General features: G+C 43.3%; 1 protein-coding gene across 2 annotated transcripts; it reads left to right on the top strand.

The window, feature by feature from the left end:
* The first annotated feature begins 368 nt into the window (after positions 1 to 368).
* EIF4H (eukaryotic translation initiation factor 4H) lies at positions 369 to 16,709 on the top strand. 2 transcript variants are annotated; one of them, XM_067309953.1, is made up of 7 exons: positions 372 to 585; positions 6,421 to 6,602; positions 7,474 to 7,538; positions 7,645 to 7,744; positions 8,391 to 8,456; positions 10,400 to 10,558; positions 10,685 to 16,709. In XM_067309953.1, the coding sequence occupies exons 1-7, from the start codon at positions 527 to 529 to the stop codon at positions 10,819 to 10,821; spliced, it is 768 nt and encodes a 255-aa protein (XP_067166054.1). In that variant the 5' UTR covers positions 372 to 526; the 3' UTR covers positions 10,822 to 16,709. The 2 variants fall into 2 exon arrangements, with proteins under 2 accessions (XP_067166055.1, XP_067166054.1); XM_067309954.1 differs by lacking the exon at positions 8,391 to 8,456 and having other exon boundaries at positions 369 to 585.
* Positions 16,710 to 18,245: the final 1,536 nt, after the last annotated feature.

Here is an 18,245-nt window from a genome sequence, read left to right as displayed (position 1 = left end):
GGCTCGCGTTACAGAGCAACCCGCGCGGCCCCGCTGCTCGCAGCCTCCGGCCTGCTTTGTGCAACGCCGCAGCCGAGGCGGGCGGAGCAGGGGCGCCGAGGCGGGTCCAGGCCCGCCCCGGGCCGCGGCCCCGGGCGCCGCTGACACCCCGGGCCGGGCCGCGCTCCCGCGCCGGAGCCTCCCCTCTCCCCGAGCCTCCCTCCGCGGCGGCTCGGCCCCGCGCCGCCGCCGCCCGGCACGAGGGCGGCCGGGCCGGGCCGGGCCGGGCCGGGCCGGCGCCGCCTCGGCCCTGTGACGCAGCCGCAGAGCGACGGGGCCGGCGGCGGGGCGCGGAGCGCGGCCCCCTGCGCGCCCGGGCGCGGACACTTTCCGACAGGCAGCAGCGCGGGCAGCCCCGGCAGGGCGCGGAGCTGGCGACAGGCACCGCGCGGGGCAGCCCCGGCCCGGGCTCCGCCGTATATAAGCGGCGCGGGGTCCTGTGGGCCCGGTCCTGTCACGCTCGCACGGGGAGGAGGCTGAGGTGGCGATGGCGGATTTTGATCCTTACGACGATCGGGCCTACAGCAGCTTCGGCGGCGGCCGGGGGTGAGCGCGGCGTCGTGGGCAGCGCCGGGGCCCCGGCGGGCGGGGCAGCGCCGGGGGCTCCCCGAGGAGCGGGGGGGGGGGAGGAGGGAGCGGCGCTCGGCTCCCCCCGGCCGGGCGAGGAGGGGGCGCGGCCGGGCCGGGCCTAGCCTGCCCCTTCCTCTGGGGAGATGGCGGGCGGGCACGGTGGGGGGGCGCCGCCGCTGGGAGCCGCCCGCGCCCGGCTCCCCCCGCTGTCTTCCCTTCACTTCCCCTCCGCGGGAGATGGGGTGAGCCCGGCAGGGCGCGTTTCCCTGTGGCCTTGGAGGCCCCGCTTTGTGAGGCGAGGAGGCGGCCGCGGTGTCCTGGGAAGCGGTAGGGCCGCCTCGCTCCGGGGACCGAGTGCCGCAAGGTTTAGGGCCTGGCGGCTCGGGAGCGCCGGGAAGGGGCGGGAGGATGAGGGTGTCGCTGTGTTCCCGCCGGCCAAGAGGCGCACGGAGGGGGGATTTAGGGAGGTGCTGGGACGGAGCCAAGGTGGGCAGAGCCGTGAGGAGCCCCTGCAGGACAGACCGGGAGAGGGGAGGAGGCAGCTTCCCGCGAAGGGCGGCGGGGCGGCGAGAGGCCTCGTTTCTGGTGGGCCGAGCTCGGCACGGCGAGGTGCCCGGCGGCGGGGGGAACTGCTGCGGCCCCGGGCAGGCCGCATTGTGATGCCTGCGGCGGGGAGGAAATGGGAGGGCTCTGCGGCACCTCCGGGCAGGGAGGGCTGTGAGCTGCGCTCCTGCGTTCTCCGGGGCACCGGGTGCTGCCTCCAAAGCACTGCCTCTTTGAAGTGGGGTCCGGATCATCTCTGCTACTTAGCTGGAGAGTGCATATATGGGGGGGGGGGACACGAAGGGGTTGAGGCTGCAGAAAAACCCTTTGGGAGGGCCTGCCAGACCCACCTTTGGGAATGTCTGGAACTGAGCTGTTAAGAGCTCTGCTCCCTCTGAACTTGTCTTACTTACAATCTCTTTTCTAAGAGTTACGAAAACAATAACTAGCAATGATCAAATTTGCTTGAAATCAGGTTAGGAAGATGCAAGTAGCAGTTGAGTTTTCTGAAGGTTGGTGCTGTACAAGTGTCTGTCTACAGTAAAATAAAACAGTAGTCATACGACTGTTGATTAAACTATTTTTCCAAACAAATTTTAACAAGTATGCTGCTTTACAATCTAATCCTCCAAGATACATTTCTGGATCAACAGAGTTCTTGTCCTTTCCTGTAGTTAGAGGAATACATTAGTTTCGTTTTTGAGACTGTCTAGGCAACAGGGAGGAGCAATAACTGTGATCGTAACAGGAATGGGTTTTCTCATATTTAGAAACACTGACAAGTTTTGTAAATTTAATTATTTTTTTTATTATTTTTTTAATGCTTAAACACCCTTTGTGTAGAGATCCCAGAATAAACAGACAATGTAGCCATTTATAATTCTGGTATTTCTTATATTCTGTAATGACCTTGAAACCAGTCTAAAGTGGCACTTGTGTAATAAATCTGGATGCTACTGTACAGTCTACACTAGACAACGTAGGCATGTTCTATGGAACTTATAAACTTATAAGTTATAACTTACAAAATTAAAGTTAAAATGTTACTTTTATATTTAGATTTCTTTAATAGAGTGCTTAGTCTTGCCTGAGAGCAAGTTTTGGATACTTGTTTTGGTGAACTAAAGGTGTCCTGCTGATTAGTAAATGCTTCTGCAGATGAGGAAGAGTACACACTGAATTAGCTGTGGTTTTAAGCTTTAGATGCTACTAACATTAAAATAGGATGCAACTTCTACTTGCATCTAATTTATTGCTCTTGCTAGTCACTGGCAACAAATTCATGATGTCAGATCTTAACAGGTCACTGTGCTTTGTACAAAGTCTCATAATGTGCGTAGTTTAATGAAAACATGACTTGTGTTCTTGAAGGTTCTGATTAAAGGACCCTTTCTCAACTTAAAATGACTTCTACCCATTTTTAGGCTGTGTAGAACTGTTGGAATAGTGTAAACACAGTTGAGACCTAACGGTTTATTTTGCATTTGAAATAACAATTGACCTGTACGGAGAGTTAACATAAGGTTTAAGTGAGAGGCACAGAAAACTGATTAATTCCTAGCAAGCTCTAATAAATCTAAAACATCTCTTACGCTTTTCAAAATTATTGTGGAAGAAACAACAGAATATAGCTGTGGCCTGGTGATACTGGAAATTTGCTGCCTCTGAGATGTCCAGTAATGCGTTAATAGTATCATGCTTCTGTTCTTCATGATACGCAAAAGCCACTTTACTCCAGATGGAAGCTGTGCTGCTAACATTAGTAACAAAGGCTTAATATAAAAGATGCTGGTGTTTTGAAGTCCAAAATTTGACACCAAAATCAGTATGTAAGAATACTGTGGCCTTGCTGAGGCTTTCTGAACATCTGTAGATCTTCTCAGAGTTGAAGGCAATTATGAGCATTTGTCAACCCTGATTTGTTGGCAGGCTGTTTATTTAGGTGTGGTTTTAAGCACTGGGCTTAACAATGCTGGCCGCTTACTCCAAGGTTGAACGTCATCTGCTGAAGTGTTGTACAAGTAAATGAAAATGGAGAGCCAGTCTATATTTTGGCATGTTAGATCTTGCATCTTACCCATTTAGTGTTAATAAACGTCTCCTAATTTTGTAGGCTCAGGTAAGCTTTTCTTGAGAAGACTTGTGATGCTCTTGTACAGATGTACTGGATTGCCTGAATAAACTAGGTGCATATTTAGAGCTATGGTCTGGAGCTCTTGACAGATCTTGCATCCTGCTGAGCTTCATGGCATTCATAGTAAAATACTAACATTGAAACCTGATTAGGTTGTTGTCTGTGTAATACATGTAGATAAATACTGAACTATTGTTTTGGTCCTTAGTTGAAAGGCTTTTAAACTCAAATAGTAGCTTTCCAAACGATGCTTTGTTTTGAGCCTTTGCCAGATTTTGGTTTCTGGAGAGAATAATCTAAACTTTCTAAAACAGTAGCTTCAAAATGATAATTTGATTGTTACTCCTTCCCCACTAGAGGTGCTTGCTTCTGCCTTTGCTAGAAGCAAGCTTTCTTATTTTGCTCTCCTCTTCAGTTTTCTGAAAAAGAAATCAGTGTTCTGTTTCTTAAGGCTCCCATGTTAAGATGACATAATTATTACCTCCTAATTGTTTGAGTGAAAATTATACTGAGTGGAGATATCAAATACTCATTTAACATTTTGGTGTTGACCTGGTTCACTTGGTTCAGAAATGTTCTTAACTATAGTTGACTTTTGTCCTCTTGTTATAAGTCAGTGTTGTCTGTCCATCTCATTATTTGGTTATTGAAATTAGAAGTCAGTCTTATTTTTGGGCTCATTTTTTGTGTTTAAAGAAGTGTAGGGAAGCATAGAAACATTTTCTTAAATACTGCAGCTATACCTATATTCTATGGGAAATTTAGTTTGGAACCTAGGTAAGGATGCTATAGCTTCATCTGCTATACAGATGAAGACCAAAATACCTCATATATACATTTGATAATTGATGTCTTAGTGCATCAAATTAAAACAGACTAATTTTTTTCCTGACTTAGTATCAATAGGAATTGCATATTAGGGCATCGATTTCTGACACCCCCCCCCCCAATGAAATCCTTGTATGCTACAGTAGAAACAAAGTTTATTAGCAGAACAAAATTAAATTGCTTTAGGGATTGTTGATTGTGAACTTGAGGGTGTGGTTTCAGAAGCAGTTTGAATTGATCCAAGTTGAGGTTGCTGTTGAAAGCTGTAGTTCCTGCCCTGGCTTTCATCCCTCTTCTCCTATGTTGGCACAAGTCACCTCATTGATCTGGCTGAGAATTCATCTTTAGGGTGAGTTTTCAGATGAATCAGCTCACTGACATGACTGGCAGGCCAAAGAACATGGCAAGAACACACAGAAGGAGAGAACATTCCTTTTAAGCTCTGCCTAAGTGATTCTGATGTTCCCGATAGAATAAAAAAGTTATTTTGGCTGTAAATTAAATGTATGGTATTTTAATAGTTGTTTATAAACCTGCAGATGAGAATTAGGAGTGAAGTCATGATTTTACATGCTACAGAGCTCTTTAGAAGGATAGCTCTGCTTTCTTGGAATTACTTCTTAACTTTAGTCATAAGACTGCTTTAAATTTTAATTTTGCTATACATATACAAGCACCTGAATGATGGCAACTTTTGTTCTTGAGTATGTTTCTGATGCTGGATTACTTGTGAATGAGACAAAGGTAACTAAATAATATAGTTAAAAATGCAAAAATATGAAATTAAGTGGATACTAATATTAAAAATGCTATGTAGGTTGTGACGCAAGTATATGTAGCAGCATGCTCTTTTGGTGTCAAATGACTCTTGGAAGGAGCCGCTACCATGAATAGGCATAAATGACAGGCTTATCTAGAAAGTGTTAACAGAAATTTTGAATAAGCTTTCTTATCTGATTCATTAGCAATAATAGAATACTTCTTCTGAGATGCAAAACAAAGATGGACAACAATTACATTGCTTGCAGTATGCATGCAGGCAGCCAGAATAAAATAAGACAATAAAATTATTGGATAGGCCTTTGGCAGACTGAACTTAAAGAAATCTAATTAGTGCATGTCACAGTAGCTAATCCTGGTTTGGTACACCTTGTGTTCCACTGTGCTCTTAAATGTGCAGCGAGCCTCTGGGGAAGTGTGCAGACATGAACAAAACCCAGTAAAAGTAAGGTATTAAAGAAGAGAACATGAGCAAAGTAGTACACAAAGCATCTCTGAAAAAGTCAAACATTACTCAGGCAGCGGAAAGGCTATTGGGACCAGTGGCAATGGCGTCTTCTAGTCTAGAAGTCCTGCAAAGCTGTTACAACTTAAGCTTGCCTTGTGCCCATGATAAAAATCTTATGTTTTTTTTTTCTTTTTGTAAAGGTGATCAAAGTTAGCTAGCTTTAAAAACTTAGGCTCTACAGGAAATGAATGTTCCTGTGGATGTGTTACATTAATACAGTAAAGAACTTGGTTGGTACAGCCTAGTTTCTCAGCAAACCAATGCTGATAGCCTTAACTGAGACTAGAGAAAAGGTAGGAAAGGGCAACCTAATTTTCCTCAATTTGTAACTCAGCTTCCAAGTATCACTTCAATTCTTGGTTGCTCTGCTTTAGAGTTTCTTGTTCAACTAAGCTTTTTACTGTGTGTTCAGTTACAGCATTCCAGCCCAGGTACCCTTTAGGTATCTGACAGTTGGTTCTGGCAATAACTTTTAAGAGCTAGAAGATGCTTCTGTTAAGCTAAACACTGCTGAAATAATTTAGATGGTTGTGGAGTGTCTGTTGATAATATACTATTTGGTTGAAAGCATTGTGTCCAGTTTAATTTCAGAATAAGATGAAGAGGCTGTGCCATGCAGATATTTCTTTACTGCTGTGAATTATTCTTATGTTTCAGTCTGGAATGTATCCTTTTTTGGAAGGAATGGATGGGGACAGTGCAGATAACTTTATGTTGCAGTCTTTTCAATGGATTATGATAAGAGAAAGTTTGTTCATCATTTCATTACTGAGTTCTCCTGTAATGTACTTAAAGATACTGTTCATTTGTTTACCCCCTGAAGTACTGATCAGATAATACTAAAAAGGAGTTGGCCAGTGCTGGGGGTGGCAGGTGCAGGCAAAAGGATGGAAAAACTAACTATAGTTGTGGAAAACTCCACTTCCAAAAGTCAAACAGCATCTAAACCGTGCTATATTCTACATTACTAGTTATATTGGGAATCAAGTGCCAGAGACTAACTGTGCTTTTTCAACAGGTCTCGTGGTGGTGGCCTTGGTTCCCGCAAACAGAAAGAGCTGCCGACAGAACCCCCTTTCACAGCATATGTGGGAAATCTACCCTTCAACACTGTTCAAGGAGACATAGATGCTATCTTCAAGGATCTCAGTGTAAGGAGTGTACGACTAGTCAGAGACAAGGAAACAGACAAATTTAAAGGTGAGCATTCAGAGCTGCTGTAGATGGCTAAATACAGAGAAACTGATGTACTTCAAAAATTGCTTTAATGGTGAATTTCAGTTTTTGCTCTAAAGCCCAGTTAGCTTGTCAGTGTGGGTTTGTTCTTGTTGACTTGCAAATCTTGTTTGTTTTGTATGGATTATAACAAACCTGAAGTGCTTGACCCACTTAATTTCCATGATATTAAAGTCTTGAGTACCCCCCCAGTCTCCTCTAGCTCACAAAACTCCCATTGATCCCCCTCTGTCTCTTGGTGGGTAGGGAAGAAAAGCAATTGGGCCATTCAGGCAATAGTATTACAAGAAGCAAATGTTTTAGGTGGCAGCCTTTTCTGTTGGGGCTGTGGCCATGGGAAGAGGACTATATTGTTTCTAAGCTATTTCTTTAAAGAAGAAAAGGCTTAACTCGGGTAACAGAGGGTCTCAGAAAAGAAATAGCAAATTCACTAAATGATGTGGTGATGCAAAATTAGGCTGCTGTTCAAGCAGGTGCTTCAGCTTCTTGTTAAAACATGCTAGCAACCAGACATCAATGTCCAACTAAATAGCTGGTTAAAGGCATAGATCAAAGCTAATCTGTAATGAGAACTTATGGTAAAGGAAACTAATTGGAGTCTTAGCATTTGTGTAGTGTCCACTTGAAGAGCTATACTGCAGGATTTGTCCCAGCTGTTAATAGGCATAGGTAATACATTTGTCCTTAGTGATGTCTGGTTCCTGAGTGGTGTACATCTTGCACTTATCCTAACTCATGGCTGAAAGAAGGGAGACTTAGCAGATATGTAGGAAGAGAAACTTCTTATAAATGTCTTTTCAACTGCTGGTGTTAACTTGTGAGGCTCTCCTTACAGGATTTTGTTACGTAGAGTTTGATGAGGTGGAGTCACTCAAGGAAGCTCTTACGTATGATGGTGCAGTAAGTATACTTCCAATTAATTTGTGAAACAAAGATGAGCACAAGTCTCAGACTCTTTGGACGCTTATCTGACAAATTTTGAAGAGATTCTCTTTCACTTTGACAGCTTTTGGGTGACCGATCACTCCGAGTGGACATAGCAGAAGGCAGAAAACAGGATAAAGGTGGCTTTGGCTTCAGAAAAGGTGGTGGGCCTGATGACAGAGGTGACTTTCTTTTTCCTAAATATTTTCTTTAAATGTTAGTTATCACTTCTGGTGCAACTAATGCTAAGACAAGGCATGCAAGTAAATCTCCCATGAAGAGTATATGGAAGTAGAAATTGTATATATTCCTTTCTAACCTAGTTGTTGCTGCTCCTGAGATGTCTGGAATAGATGCGCTTTGTGTCCAAAAGCTGAATACGTTGTCACTCCTAGCCCAGGAAGTGAGACCAATACCCCTAGTAATGTACAGTGTCTTGCAGAGGACAATCATAAGCCCAACAGTCTGATCTGCTACTATTTTACTGTTGTGTAAGAAAGTAAGCTAAGCAAATAGTTAACTTGGAATATCTCATGTTCCAGTGTAAAAACAGGCTTTGCCATAATCATAAAGCTTACTGGAACTAGGCTTGAGTGCAATTCTAAATGTCTCTAATGTATATTAAAGAAGCTTTTCTGACCACACATTCTTGGTTAACTTTAACTCACCTTTTGTTCCTATCCAGTGGAACTAGGTAAATACTGAAACTAAAGGATTTTCCAGCAGCATGACTTTGGCTATTAAAGGACTGAAACTTTGGTTTGGTATCCCCTTGATCAGTCTTTCCCACAGCTTCAGACCTGAACACAATTGTGGCTTTTTTCCTAGGAATGGGAGGAGGTTCCCGAGAATCCAGAGGAGGTGGATGGGATTCCAGAGATGACTTCAATTCTGGTATCAGTATTAACACTTATACAGATAGGCAGCCTAAAAAGCACAGAAATGTTCTCATTTTCGTGTCAGCTACATTTGTCCCCATTTGCTGCTTTGATCTACTGTATGCCAACTTTAGATATCCTACGATTGCAGTGGGATCCTTCTGGGGAAACTTCTGTTGCTTTATAACAGAAGAAAGTCTTGACTGTAGATTTTACGAAACAATCTTAAGTGGTAGAATAGCTTCTCAGATGTAGCTTATGTTGCCTAGATTTTAAGGACTACATTTCTCAGACATAAGACAAAGTATATTTCTGAATAGTAGCAGAAGCAGACAAATCATGGAACAAAACTGATACCAGTGCTGTATTCTTTTGAAGCAAAGGCTTTCACTGTCTTTAGAAGGAGATGTAAAATCCCTATATGTGCATCCATTAAATAATTGACTTCAAAGACATGTTAGGGTTCCAAAGCAATTTTAAATGCAAAATGCTCCTGAAAGCTCTAGGTCTGTTATGGCAGCAAACAACTGAGCTTGCTGAGTAAAAGGTAGTGTTGGAGCTGCCATGTTTGTTTTTTGGCTTCTGGTTATCAAAACAGTTTCCTAGTTATTAGACTCCAGGGTGACACTAATGCAGTTGCTTATGTCCTCTGAAATAATGGGTTTGGTCCATTTTCTGATGGGGAGATATTGGCAAGTGCTAACTTTGCAATGTCTGTCTCTGCATGAATGGAATGGATGAAGTACAAGGAGCAGATAAAGAAGCATACCATCTCCGTTAGCATGAAACTTGATGCATGGTGCTGGAGAAAGAAAGCTTGCTACAGTGCTACGCTTAACTTGCCTTCAAAGCTAAGCATTATGGTGTCTTAGCCTTGCACCTTTTTTGTCAACTTCTTTAAATACAAACACTTCAGCTAGTTAGATGCTGGATGAGTCACTTGTGCACCAAAAGTTTAGCATTTAAGTCTTATTTAGCTGATACAGAAGCTTTTCTTCTCAGGCTGTACTGCCTTGCTCTGGATCAGGTCTTTAAAGATTTGCCATTCTGGTATGGAAGGAAGGAACAGTTCTGAAACTCTGCCAAGTACTGAAGTGCAGGGGAAAATCTCAGATAGGAACAAAACAACTTTCTCTTTCAGGAAACTTCTGAAAATTTCCCTTTTGGTATCCTGCTAGTCTGAAATATCCTCCTCCTGTAGAATGCAGATGGCAGAGGGAGGTATGCTAAGATAGTCATGGGTACAGAGAATGGAACTCTGGTCAGCACCAGTTCTTGATGTTTTCCTCCCTTTTTGATACATACACTGAAGAAGTGCAGTCAAGCTCATATTTAGCCTGAATTGTTTTCTTAGCTTTCTCTAGTCTAGTAAATGTCTGCTTAGTGTAGTAAAACATCTGTGAGGATTCACTTTTTCAAAGGTCATTGACATCTAGTCATAGAATAACTGGGAAGCCCTGGGGTTGTGGTCTGTTTTTTAAAGGCTCTTATCTTTTTTAAAGACTGTACCTGTTTTACCTCTCCCTAGCTCTTTTCTCATTTGCTCTGCTCCTGTAAATTTTATGTTAAGGCTGTAGCCAGTGTGATCAAACTGCTTCTACTGTAGTCTGAATTCTCCTAATGGTGTTAACAATCTGAAGTTGAAGCTGAAGCTCATTTAACCTCATTTGGTGACCCACTCTCAAAGACTGTATGAAATAAACCTCTAGATGGATAAAGCAGGCTCTGAACTTTGGGATGGCATACTTGGTTTCAAATGGAATCTGTATGACTTCCAGAATATATTAGAGATCTGTGAAGCAATCTGTCTACAGACAAAGGCTTTTGGTAAAGTTTCATTGCAACATCTTGGACTGACAGCAATGACATGCAAGGTTTTCCAGTCACCCAGATTAAAAAAAATCTAGATTGGAAGCATTGCAAAATGTGTTCTTTAAATTCACCATCTTCCTTCTTCAGGATTCAAAGATGATGACTTCTTGGGAGGTCGGGGTAGAGGAACTCGTCCTGGAGACCGGCGACCACCTGGTGCCTCAATGGGAACTGGTGGCACCGGTCGCTTCAGAGATGGGCCTCCCCTTCGTGGATCTTCCATGGACTTCAGAGAGCCAACAGAAGGTAAACCAGAAAGTCTTCTGTAATTCAGCCTGCCTTCCTTTAGGAAGGAAACTCCTGCTTTCTTCCTTAGGTTAAAGTGACCATCTGTGATAGACAAATCTTAACCTTGATGTTTTTTTCTTTCAGAGGAAAGAGCACAGCGGCCCCGACTTCAGCTCAAACCTCGAACAGTTGCTACTCCCCTCAATCAAGTAGCCAACCCCAACTCTGCTATCTTTGGTGGAGCCAAGCCCCGAGAGGAAGTAGTAAAAGAACACGACTGAGCTTGGGGTTGAGAGGGAATGGGGAGGCGGGAGAAAAAGCAAGACAGTACAGAGTGACTAGCTCTGCTGGAATGTCAACCCTGCAGTTTACCATTCCTGCCATCAGGCATTTGTCCTCTTTGAAACCGAAAACACAGAGCTTGTGAATGCATGTCAGCTGTTAACAAGTGGTTTTTAGTACGTTCTTGGCTTTGCTGTATCTAGTGCCTGCTTTGTGCTGAGTTTCCCTCTTCTGTTTCCTTCCAAGCAGCACAATTGCCAGCAGATAAGGCCGTGTAGCTGCTTCCACCAGTGTGGAGGTCTCTGGACAAGGGTGCTGCTTCACTTCCTCCTTTCTGGGTTTGTTTTACTTTAGAAGCACAGGTTAGACTTAGTTATTACCCTGTATTGTTTCCTTTTACTTCCTCAGTGCTCCTCTTCTGACCTGCATGTCTTGTTCTGTATTGCTGTGGCTCTGAAGAGGAAAGCTGGAGAGTCCAGACAAGTTGAACAGAGTAATTTACAGTTCTAACCATGCAATGAGATACCATTTATGACAATTGATGATAGAATTACTGTATACAGCAGAGTTCTTTATAAAACTAAGGGGGATAACTGCCCTTTCACACAGGTCACACTGAAATACCAACTTAATAGATGCAAATAAAACTAGCTGAGAAGAAGCCTGGTGAATAGGTGGAGTCTCTATGGATAAAGCCTCTGCCAGTAGACTTGCTGCTGGCTGGCTATTGACTTCAAAATGGTATAATACTATGCTTCTGAGCTCAAGGTTAGTGCTGCAAAAATGTGCCTGTTTGAGCACAACTCCTCACTGGCTCTTCCTACTTACATTTCTTTGGGTTTTACATGTTTGGTAAATTTTTAAATGAAGTTTCTACAAATAAAATTGACTTTTTTATTTTTGTTTAAGGAGTGTATACTTTACCATGCAGTATGTAATTGCCATTATCTTCTGTATTTCTTTACCCAGTGCTGTACAGTTTTAAGACCTCTGCTTTCAGAATACCTTGAAAATGGGCGGATAAGAATTCATTATGCTTTAGATTCTGCTCGTGTAGAAGTCTGGGTAAAAAGCATCTCTATTTGCCACATCTCTCTGAACTTGAAATGTTTCTTGCCAGTGTTCCTGGGAGTGTATGTGTGGGAGGAGGGAGGTGAGGGGAGGGGGAGGCTGGAGCAAAGGGAGAGAGAGTATTCATGTTTAAAAACAAAACCTGGATCTATAACACTGTAGATATGTCTGCATGAGAAGAACTCTTGGGCCCCTAATGCTAGCGCTGACAGCTTTCAGATAAAGCAGCCAACACACCAGAGTACTTGCAAGAGGAGTTTGGGAGCATGGCTGCTTCGCTACAAGCCTCACTGCTAGTAGTGAATTTCTTCCTTAGTTACCTTTGTCACATCAGAGTCCCAGCAATTTACAGAACTACTCTTTCCTTCCTTCTGCCTGTCACTTAATCTGCTTCTGAGATAAGAACCATTTGTCTAACACTAATACTTAATTTAAGACAGACATGCATTTGTGTGGTTGTATTCCAAACCAATGATTGACTTATTTACATCTTCAATGTGGAAAAGATTTTAAGAACAAAATTCCCATATAAAAACTCACCTCTAGTCAAGACAGTTGACTTTTAAATGTTTAAAAAAAAAAAGAAAAAAGAAAAAGGAAAAAAAGAATTCCAAACACTTAACATTCTGCTTCATAACAAAATAAATTTATGGATATGGTATTTTGTGAATGATCTTTTAAATAAAAGAAAACATTAAGTAATATTTAACATTGGTCTTTATTTGAGTCTGCTATAGCTTGTTTTTTCTCCAGTTCTCCAACACTGAGTTAATTTGGAAATTTGGTTCCCTAAATCTTATAGGCCAACTGTAACAGCCCCACTTATACACATAAGGGCGGTGTGGGGGGTGGAAGAAAGCAGGAGGAATCTAATTTGGACAAGTGCTGGGAATGTGCAGGTGACAGAAAACTTGGGCAAATCTGGAAGTAAGCCCAAGTTCTTTGTCCTGTGGCTTCTGTATAACCTCAGTTATATTGCAAAGGCAATTGCTAGGCAAAGTTTGGAAGTTTGGTGTAAAGTTTGCAGTTTGTATAGCTCTTGGTACCATTTCTTTTCCAGAAGCTGGGTTCTGTTAACCTCAACAAACTCCCCTGCCTGGTAAAGGACAAAACTGCGTGACCTCCCAGTTTGAGTAGTGAACAGTTTAATGTAGTGTCCTTATGTGCTATGACAAAAAGTGTAAAGATCAGTTTGCTGCTACTTTTCCCAGTTTCTCCCAAGCTTTTGGCAGAGTTTTTTCTCACTAGACATAACTGTTAATGAGACTGTTGCCTTTTTCTCTTTGGAGTAGTGCGTGCTGCAGGGTAAGTTAAAAGAGGGAGAGATGTTTTTCTTGAGGAAACAAGCTCTTGACCTTCCTGCTGGACTTGATGCTTTCCATTGCAGGAAAGGATGGAAAGCGTGCCTGCCTTCCAGCTATTCAGTCCCACTGCTATCTTTAAACTTGCTCTTAGGACAGCTTGAGCAAAGAATCCAGATCCTGCTCTGGAGCATCATGCTGAGGCACCTTGTGTGCTAGCACCTGACTATCCTGTATGAATAGTTACTTGAGGTGTAAGGGTAGGGCTAGCTGGCTGGAGACAGAAGGTCCTTCAACTGCCCCTGCAAGACTTGCTCATAGCTGGTCTTTCAAACCTCGTAATGGTGGAAGCATTGCTCTGTTTCGTTGCTCGGCATGGAGAAAAGCAACGCTGGTTTGTGAGATGGTAGAGGTAGAAAATGGCTCATCTTGTTCCAGTAAATAGTCTTCTGTACCTATTAATCCTTTTTGGTCAATGATTTCCCAGTAGTGAAAAGGACTTAATGCTGATACTGTTTAATATCTGTTTTGAAGAGTGTTCCTTGGATGCAAGCATTAACGAGTTGCCTGGTTTCTTTGCAGTATCCTGCCTTACGCTTCTATGGTTTAGGGTCAGACTCCTCCATTCCTTTTTCCCTTCCCTCTTCAAAACTTTTTTAACTAATCACCATTCTCAAACTAAACTATTCCAGCACAGAAATATATCAAACTAGCTCTTGTCAACAGCTGACAAAACTATTTTCTTTTGAACATGGCATTTACATTTTATAGGAAGAAGCAGGATTTGCCCCCTCCCACCAGCAAAATGTGGTTAATGCTTAGACTGTGATATAATTTACATGCGGCTTTAAGCTAAACATAGCACGGCAAAGCTGAGACCAAGAAGGTTACCAGCAGTGGCAACAAACAGATAATTCACTTTCTGGCTGTTCATATTCTCGCAGTTAATTTTGGTGGTTGTGCAGAACTTTCTTGAAGCTTGAACTTAAAAGTCAGGAATGTGGCAGACTGGTTTTGGAACTGAAATTGAATTAAGGCATAACACTGCTTTGCTACCACAGAAAGTGCTTTATCCTGTTTCTCCAGGTGGGTTGCAGTTGGTGAAGGTGGCTGGTATGGCAGCTCTGGAAGAGCTGAGGGAGAAACTGCAGGAATAAGTAGCATCTAACATGCTGCTGAACTGCACTCTCAACCACAGAAAAATAAAAAAGCAGCCCCCAAACCCAGGAGTGGTCCCGGGAGAGCTAATCGCAGCAGTCTGGTGCTGGCCCTGCGTGTGGTTGCCAGCTCATTGAGATGTGAGGTCTGGTCCAGCGTCCATGCGGGCTCTTTATGCTTGTGGTCATGAATGCTGTTCTGATGGCTGAAGAAACAAGTGGAAGAGTTCAAATGTTCAAATGATGGACTGGTGATTGAATCAAGTGAAAGTTAAGCCCTCAAGGGTGACTTACTTGCCTTTCTAAAGTAGCAATAAGTTGTTAGCCTGTTACCAAGACACACTGATACACTGGAACTACTAATGAGTTTCCAGTGTTGACCATGTATTTCGGAATTTCTGCTAGACGTACCAGAGCTGGTTGTGATAGAGAGGTCTTGACCAAGACTGCCTTTCCCAGTGCAATTTTGGACGATGCTGGTATTTTTTCAATCTTTGTGTTAATATTATTATCGTTTCAATCCTGACTTTAGCACAGAGTATAGTAGGATCATATTTGCTACCTGTAGTATTAGCTGCTGATTTGTCTTCAGAAAAGATGGTAAATTGTTGAGTATTTTGGAACAAATCTTATGATATTGCAACTCTGCCCTTTTTGTAGAAAAAATGTAATAATAAAGCGGGCAGAATTCTGCAATGCATGAGTGACCCCTTCATCACAGCAGTCTCAGAGCAGCCCTTGTCCTGCAGGCTGCTTTGACCAAAGCTATTTGGAGTAACTTTTTTCCCAGGGATCTCATTGTTCATCTGGAGCATGTCCTTGGACAAACGCTGCGTGTGTCAAGTTTGCTCCAAGCAGTACGGTTTAAAGCCAGACACAGGTCACTGGTTTTCTAAACTGACCTCATTCCTTCTCACTGTGTGGAAATAACTCTTGTGATTATTCAAGCTGGCTTTCAGCAAGAACCCAGACAATGAGCAGTTACCTGCAGGCTGCTTTACATCTGTGTTGAAGTTTGTGTTTTATATTCTGGTGGTATTTTACTGTATTTTACTACCACGTGAGAGCAAAGGCTCTGAAGGAATGAGGGTGTTAGCATTTATCCTGACATACTCCAGTGCAGAATCAGTTACTTTTGCAGTTCTCAAGGGCATTTCTTTGGACTTGATTCTTGAGATGCAATTTCTGGGTGTTGCTTGTCTAAAATTTTCAGAAAGGGGAGTTGCTGAGGCTGAAGAGGAATTTGATTTCCAGCTGAGATAGGAATTTTCTAATCTGGTAGCTGAATCCTTCCTCTTAAATGCCACTTTACCCATTACAGGGTTTTAAGGAATCAAATATACATAAAGTTGCAGCGGTTTTCTGTAGCATGGACCATCTTTTACTAGGTGCATAAATTTTACCTACATATTCTGCAATCTATTCTGCTCTTTGTGATACCACTCACTATAGTAATATTAAACCGAACTTACTAGAGGAATTTAAAGTGATGTAATCATTCGTTGACTCTGCTTTCTGAAACGATTTGATCTTTTAATGCCAGACACTTGACTCTGAAGCCTGATGCACATTAGTAATAGCAATAGCCTGATGCCTTTGTATGCTCTAGACTAACTGGAGAAATGTGCTACCAAAGCTATACATGCATGGCTTGGACCTTCCCGGCTCACTGAGGTTTGTGAGGGAGTATTGCTTTTTCCCCCCTGCATCTGTTGACTTGAACAGGAAGCTTAGAGGGGCATAAGAAATGGGAGAGCAGGTTCGGGTCGCCCATACGATGTCACGGTACGCATACGGTGTCACGGTTATTAGGTCTGACATCGTGTTCCTCCTCCTGCTGTAGCTATTTGGGTGACTAAAGCATTTTATGGTTTCCTTTTACATAGCTGAAACGACTCTGTTACATAACCTTGCTTGCTCAACAGCAAGTTAATTTTAACATTGGCTTTCCTCCCTTCTGTCCCCTTCGGAGCAAAGTGCGTCCACGGGCTTTAAGGATCTGCAGCACCGTTACAGAAACAATCTGCTTACCTGTAAACTCACAAGTTCTCGCATAAAGCTGTAGAGTGTCCCAGGGTTGCTGTTTTGGATACGTGAGCTCTGGGAACGCTGCCTGTAGTTGTGCCAACTTCTTTCCTCCGAGTAGGTTTCAGCCAGGTTAGTGCGCAGCACGTAGGGATTCGCTTCCTACTAAGAGGTTGTTTTGTTCACGCCACCGCGCTCCCAGGATCTGCCTCTTTATTTGAAATAAACCAAAAATCACTAAGTACCTCTATAAACCCCTGCAAAATCTGTACTGTAATGAATCTGTATAATTTGTACTGCTGTATAAAAATCAAATAAAAGCCTTCAAGCCTTCTAGTTTTCTTGTGTTCAAATTTAAGAATTATTTTGCCTGCAAGGATGAACTAGGAAGGATAAGAATGGGAAGAGGCATTATAGCAACATGGGGAGGTACAGGATTAGTCTTTGTAAATCTTATTTGGCCAATTTTTTGCAAAGCGCATAGAAATATTAGCCGTGAGCTTTCTTTCCACTGGGTGGTAGCATAATGCATCTTCAGCTGTAACGCAGTGGCTTTCACTTTCACCACGATAAGACGAGATTTGCAGCAGGGCGTGCAGCTGGGGCAGGGAGGGAGGTGGTGCTTCCTCTTCTGCTGGGGAAACGTTCGTGCAGCTCTACCTAAGAGGAAAGCTGTTGCTTGTCCTTTACGGAAATATGGCGTGCACTACTTAAGTTTGTCAAAAAATTTCTTCTAAGGCAAAGCTTTTCATTAAAGCTTTCATGGGTATTTGGCAAAACTCAAGTAGCTAGTAGCTGGGATGAGACACATGGTTATTCTAGTCCCAAAGTTTACTCCAGCAATGCTGGTCTCCCGCAAAGCAGGCGATGCTTCACTCACCCAGTTTGTCAGCTCTGGGAGAAAGAGCCCATGGGAGCTCGGAAACCTTTCCTCAAAGCTTCCCACAGGGGGTGTTTTGCTGTGGATTGGTCAGATTTTGATGATTCATTGTTTTCTAATCATTGTTTCACTGAGAATGTGTGATCAGCGTTAGTTATAACATCTGGTTTAAGGGAATGCAGCTGGTCTTTGATCAGACCCCACCTTTATCTAAAAGGATGTAATGTGGCCCCAAAGGGCCTTTGAGCCTGGTGCTCTCACTCACAGTGGGTAAACGGGGGGGGGGGGAAGCTGACTTTCCCCCCAATCTGTCTGGGCCTTGGGAGATCTTTCTATGTTTAGTTAACTAGACATCATAAGGGGGGGGGGGAAGAGAAAGTCCAGTTAACTGGTAAAACTGGCTAAAGGAACAAGTGTTCTGCCTTTGCTGAGTAGGAAAGGCTGAAATGGATAAGCTTTCAAAAAGGATGAAGAAAGATGGAATTGTGATGAGGTGTTTTAAGTAACTTACTGCAGTAGGAAAATAAAAGCATGGTGCTTCAGTGTCTTTGACCTTTCATTGGACCACAAATGGTTTCTGGCAGTAAGCCTAGATGAAGCACAGGGATTACAGGAGAGGATAGACACAGTGTAGAGCCTGGCACGCAAGCTGAATGTGATGCCGAAGGGTTGCTGCCTGCACTGCAACCAGGGAGAAGGTCTGCTCTTGCCTCGCAAAAAGCAGAGTTTTGGTTGTGTTGGTAACTGCTTGGAGTAGGGGCTATGTTCTGACCCTTGGGACGCTGAATAGGTAAATCAAGCCTTTCTTCTGAGAAATATAATGATGCTACAATATAATGATATAACGGTGTCTATACGACTGTCTGTATTACTGCAGTAATTACATTCTGATCAAAGTTAAGCACCAAGGTGGTCAGTCTTTCAAAGGGACTGATGCCTTTGAGGGCATTGCTCTACCAGAGAGCTGCTGCAACGTCCTCCGGGTGAGC

Source organism: Apteryx mantelli, chromosome 22 (genome assembly GCF_036417845.1).
Source record: "Apteryx mantelli isolate bAptMan1 chromosome 22, bAptMan1.hap1, whole genome shotgun sequence".
NCBI lineage: Eukaryota > Metazoa > Chordata > Aves > Apterygiformes > Apterygidae > Apteryx > Apteryx mantelli.
Note: the sequence above shows the minus strand (reverse complement) of the source record. Positions and strands in the feature narration are given on the sequence as shown.

Bases quoted from the DNA above. Each gene is read 5' to 3' on its own strand.
- EIF4H (XM_067309953.1), top strand. From the start codon at position 527: ATGGCGGATTTTGATCCTTACGACGATCGGGCCTACAGCAGCTTCGGC. The intron at 586-6,420 runs GTGAGCGCGGCG...CTTTTTCAACAG, and splicing joins AGCTTCGGCGGCGGCCGGGG to GTCTCGTGGTGGTGGCCTTG. The intron at 7,539-7,644 runs GTAAGTATACTT...TCACTTTGACAG, and splicing joins CTCTTACGTATGATGGTGCA to CTTTTGGGTGACCGATCACT.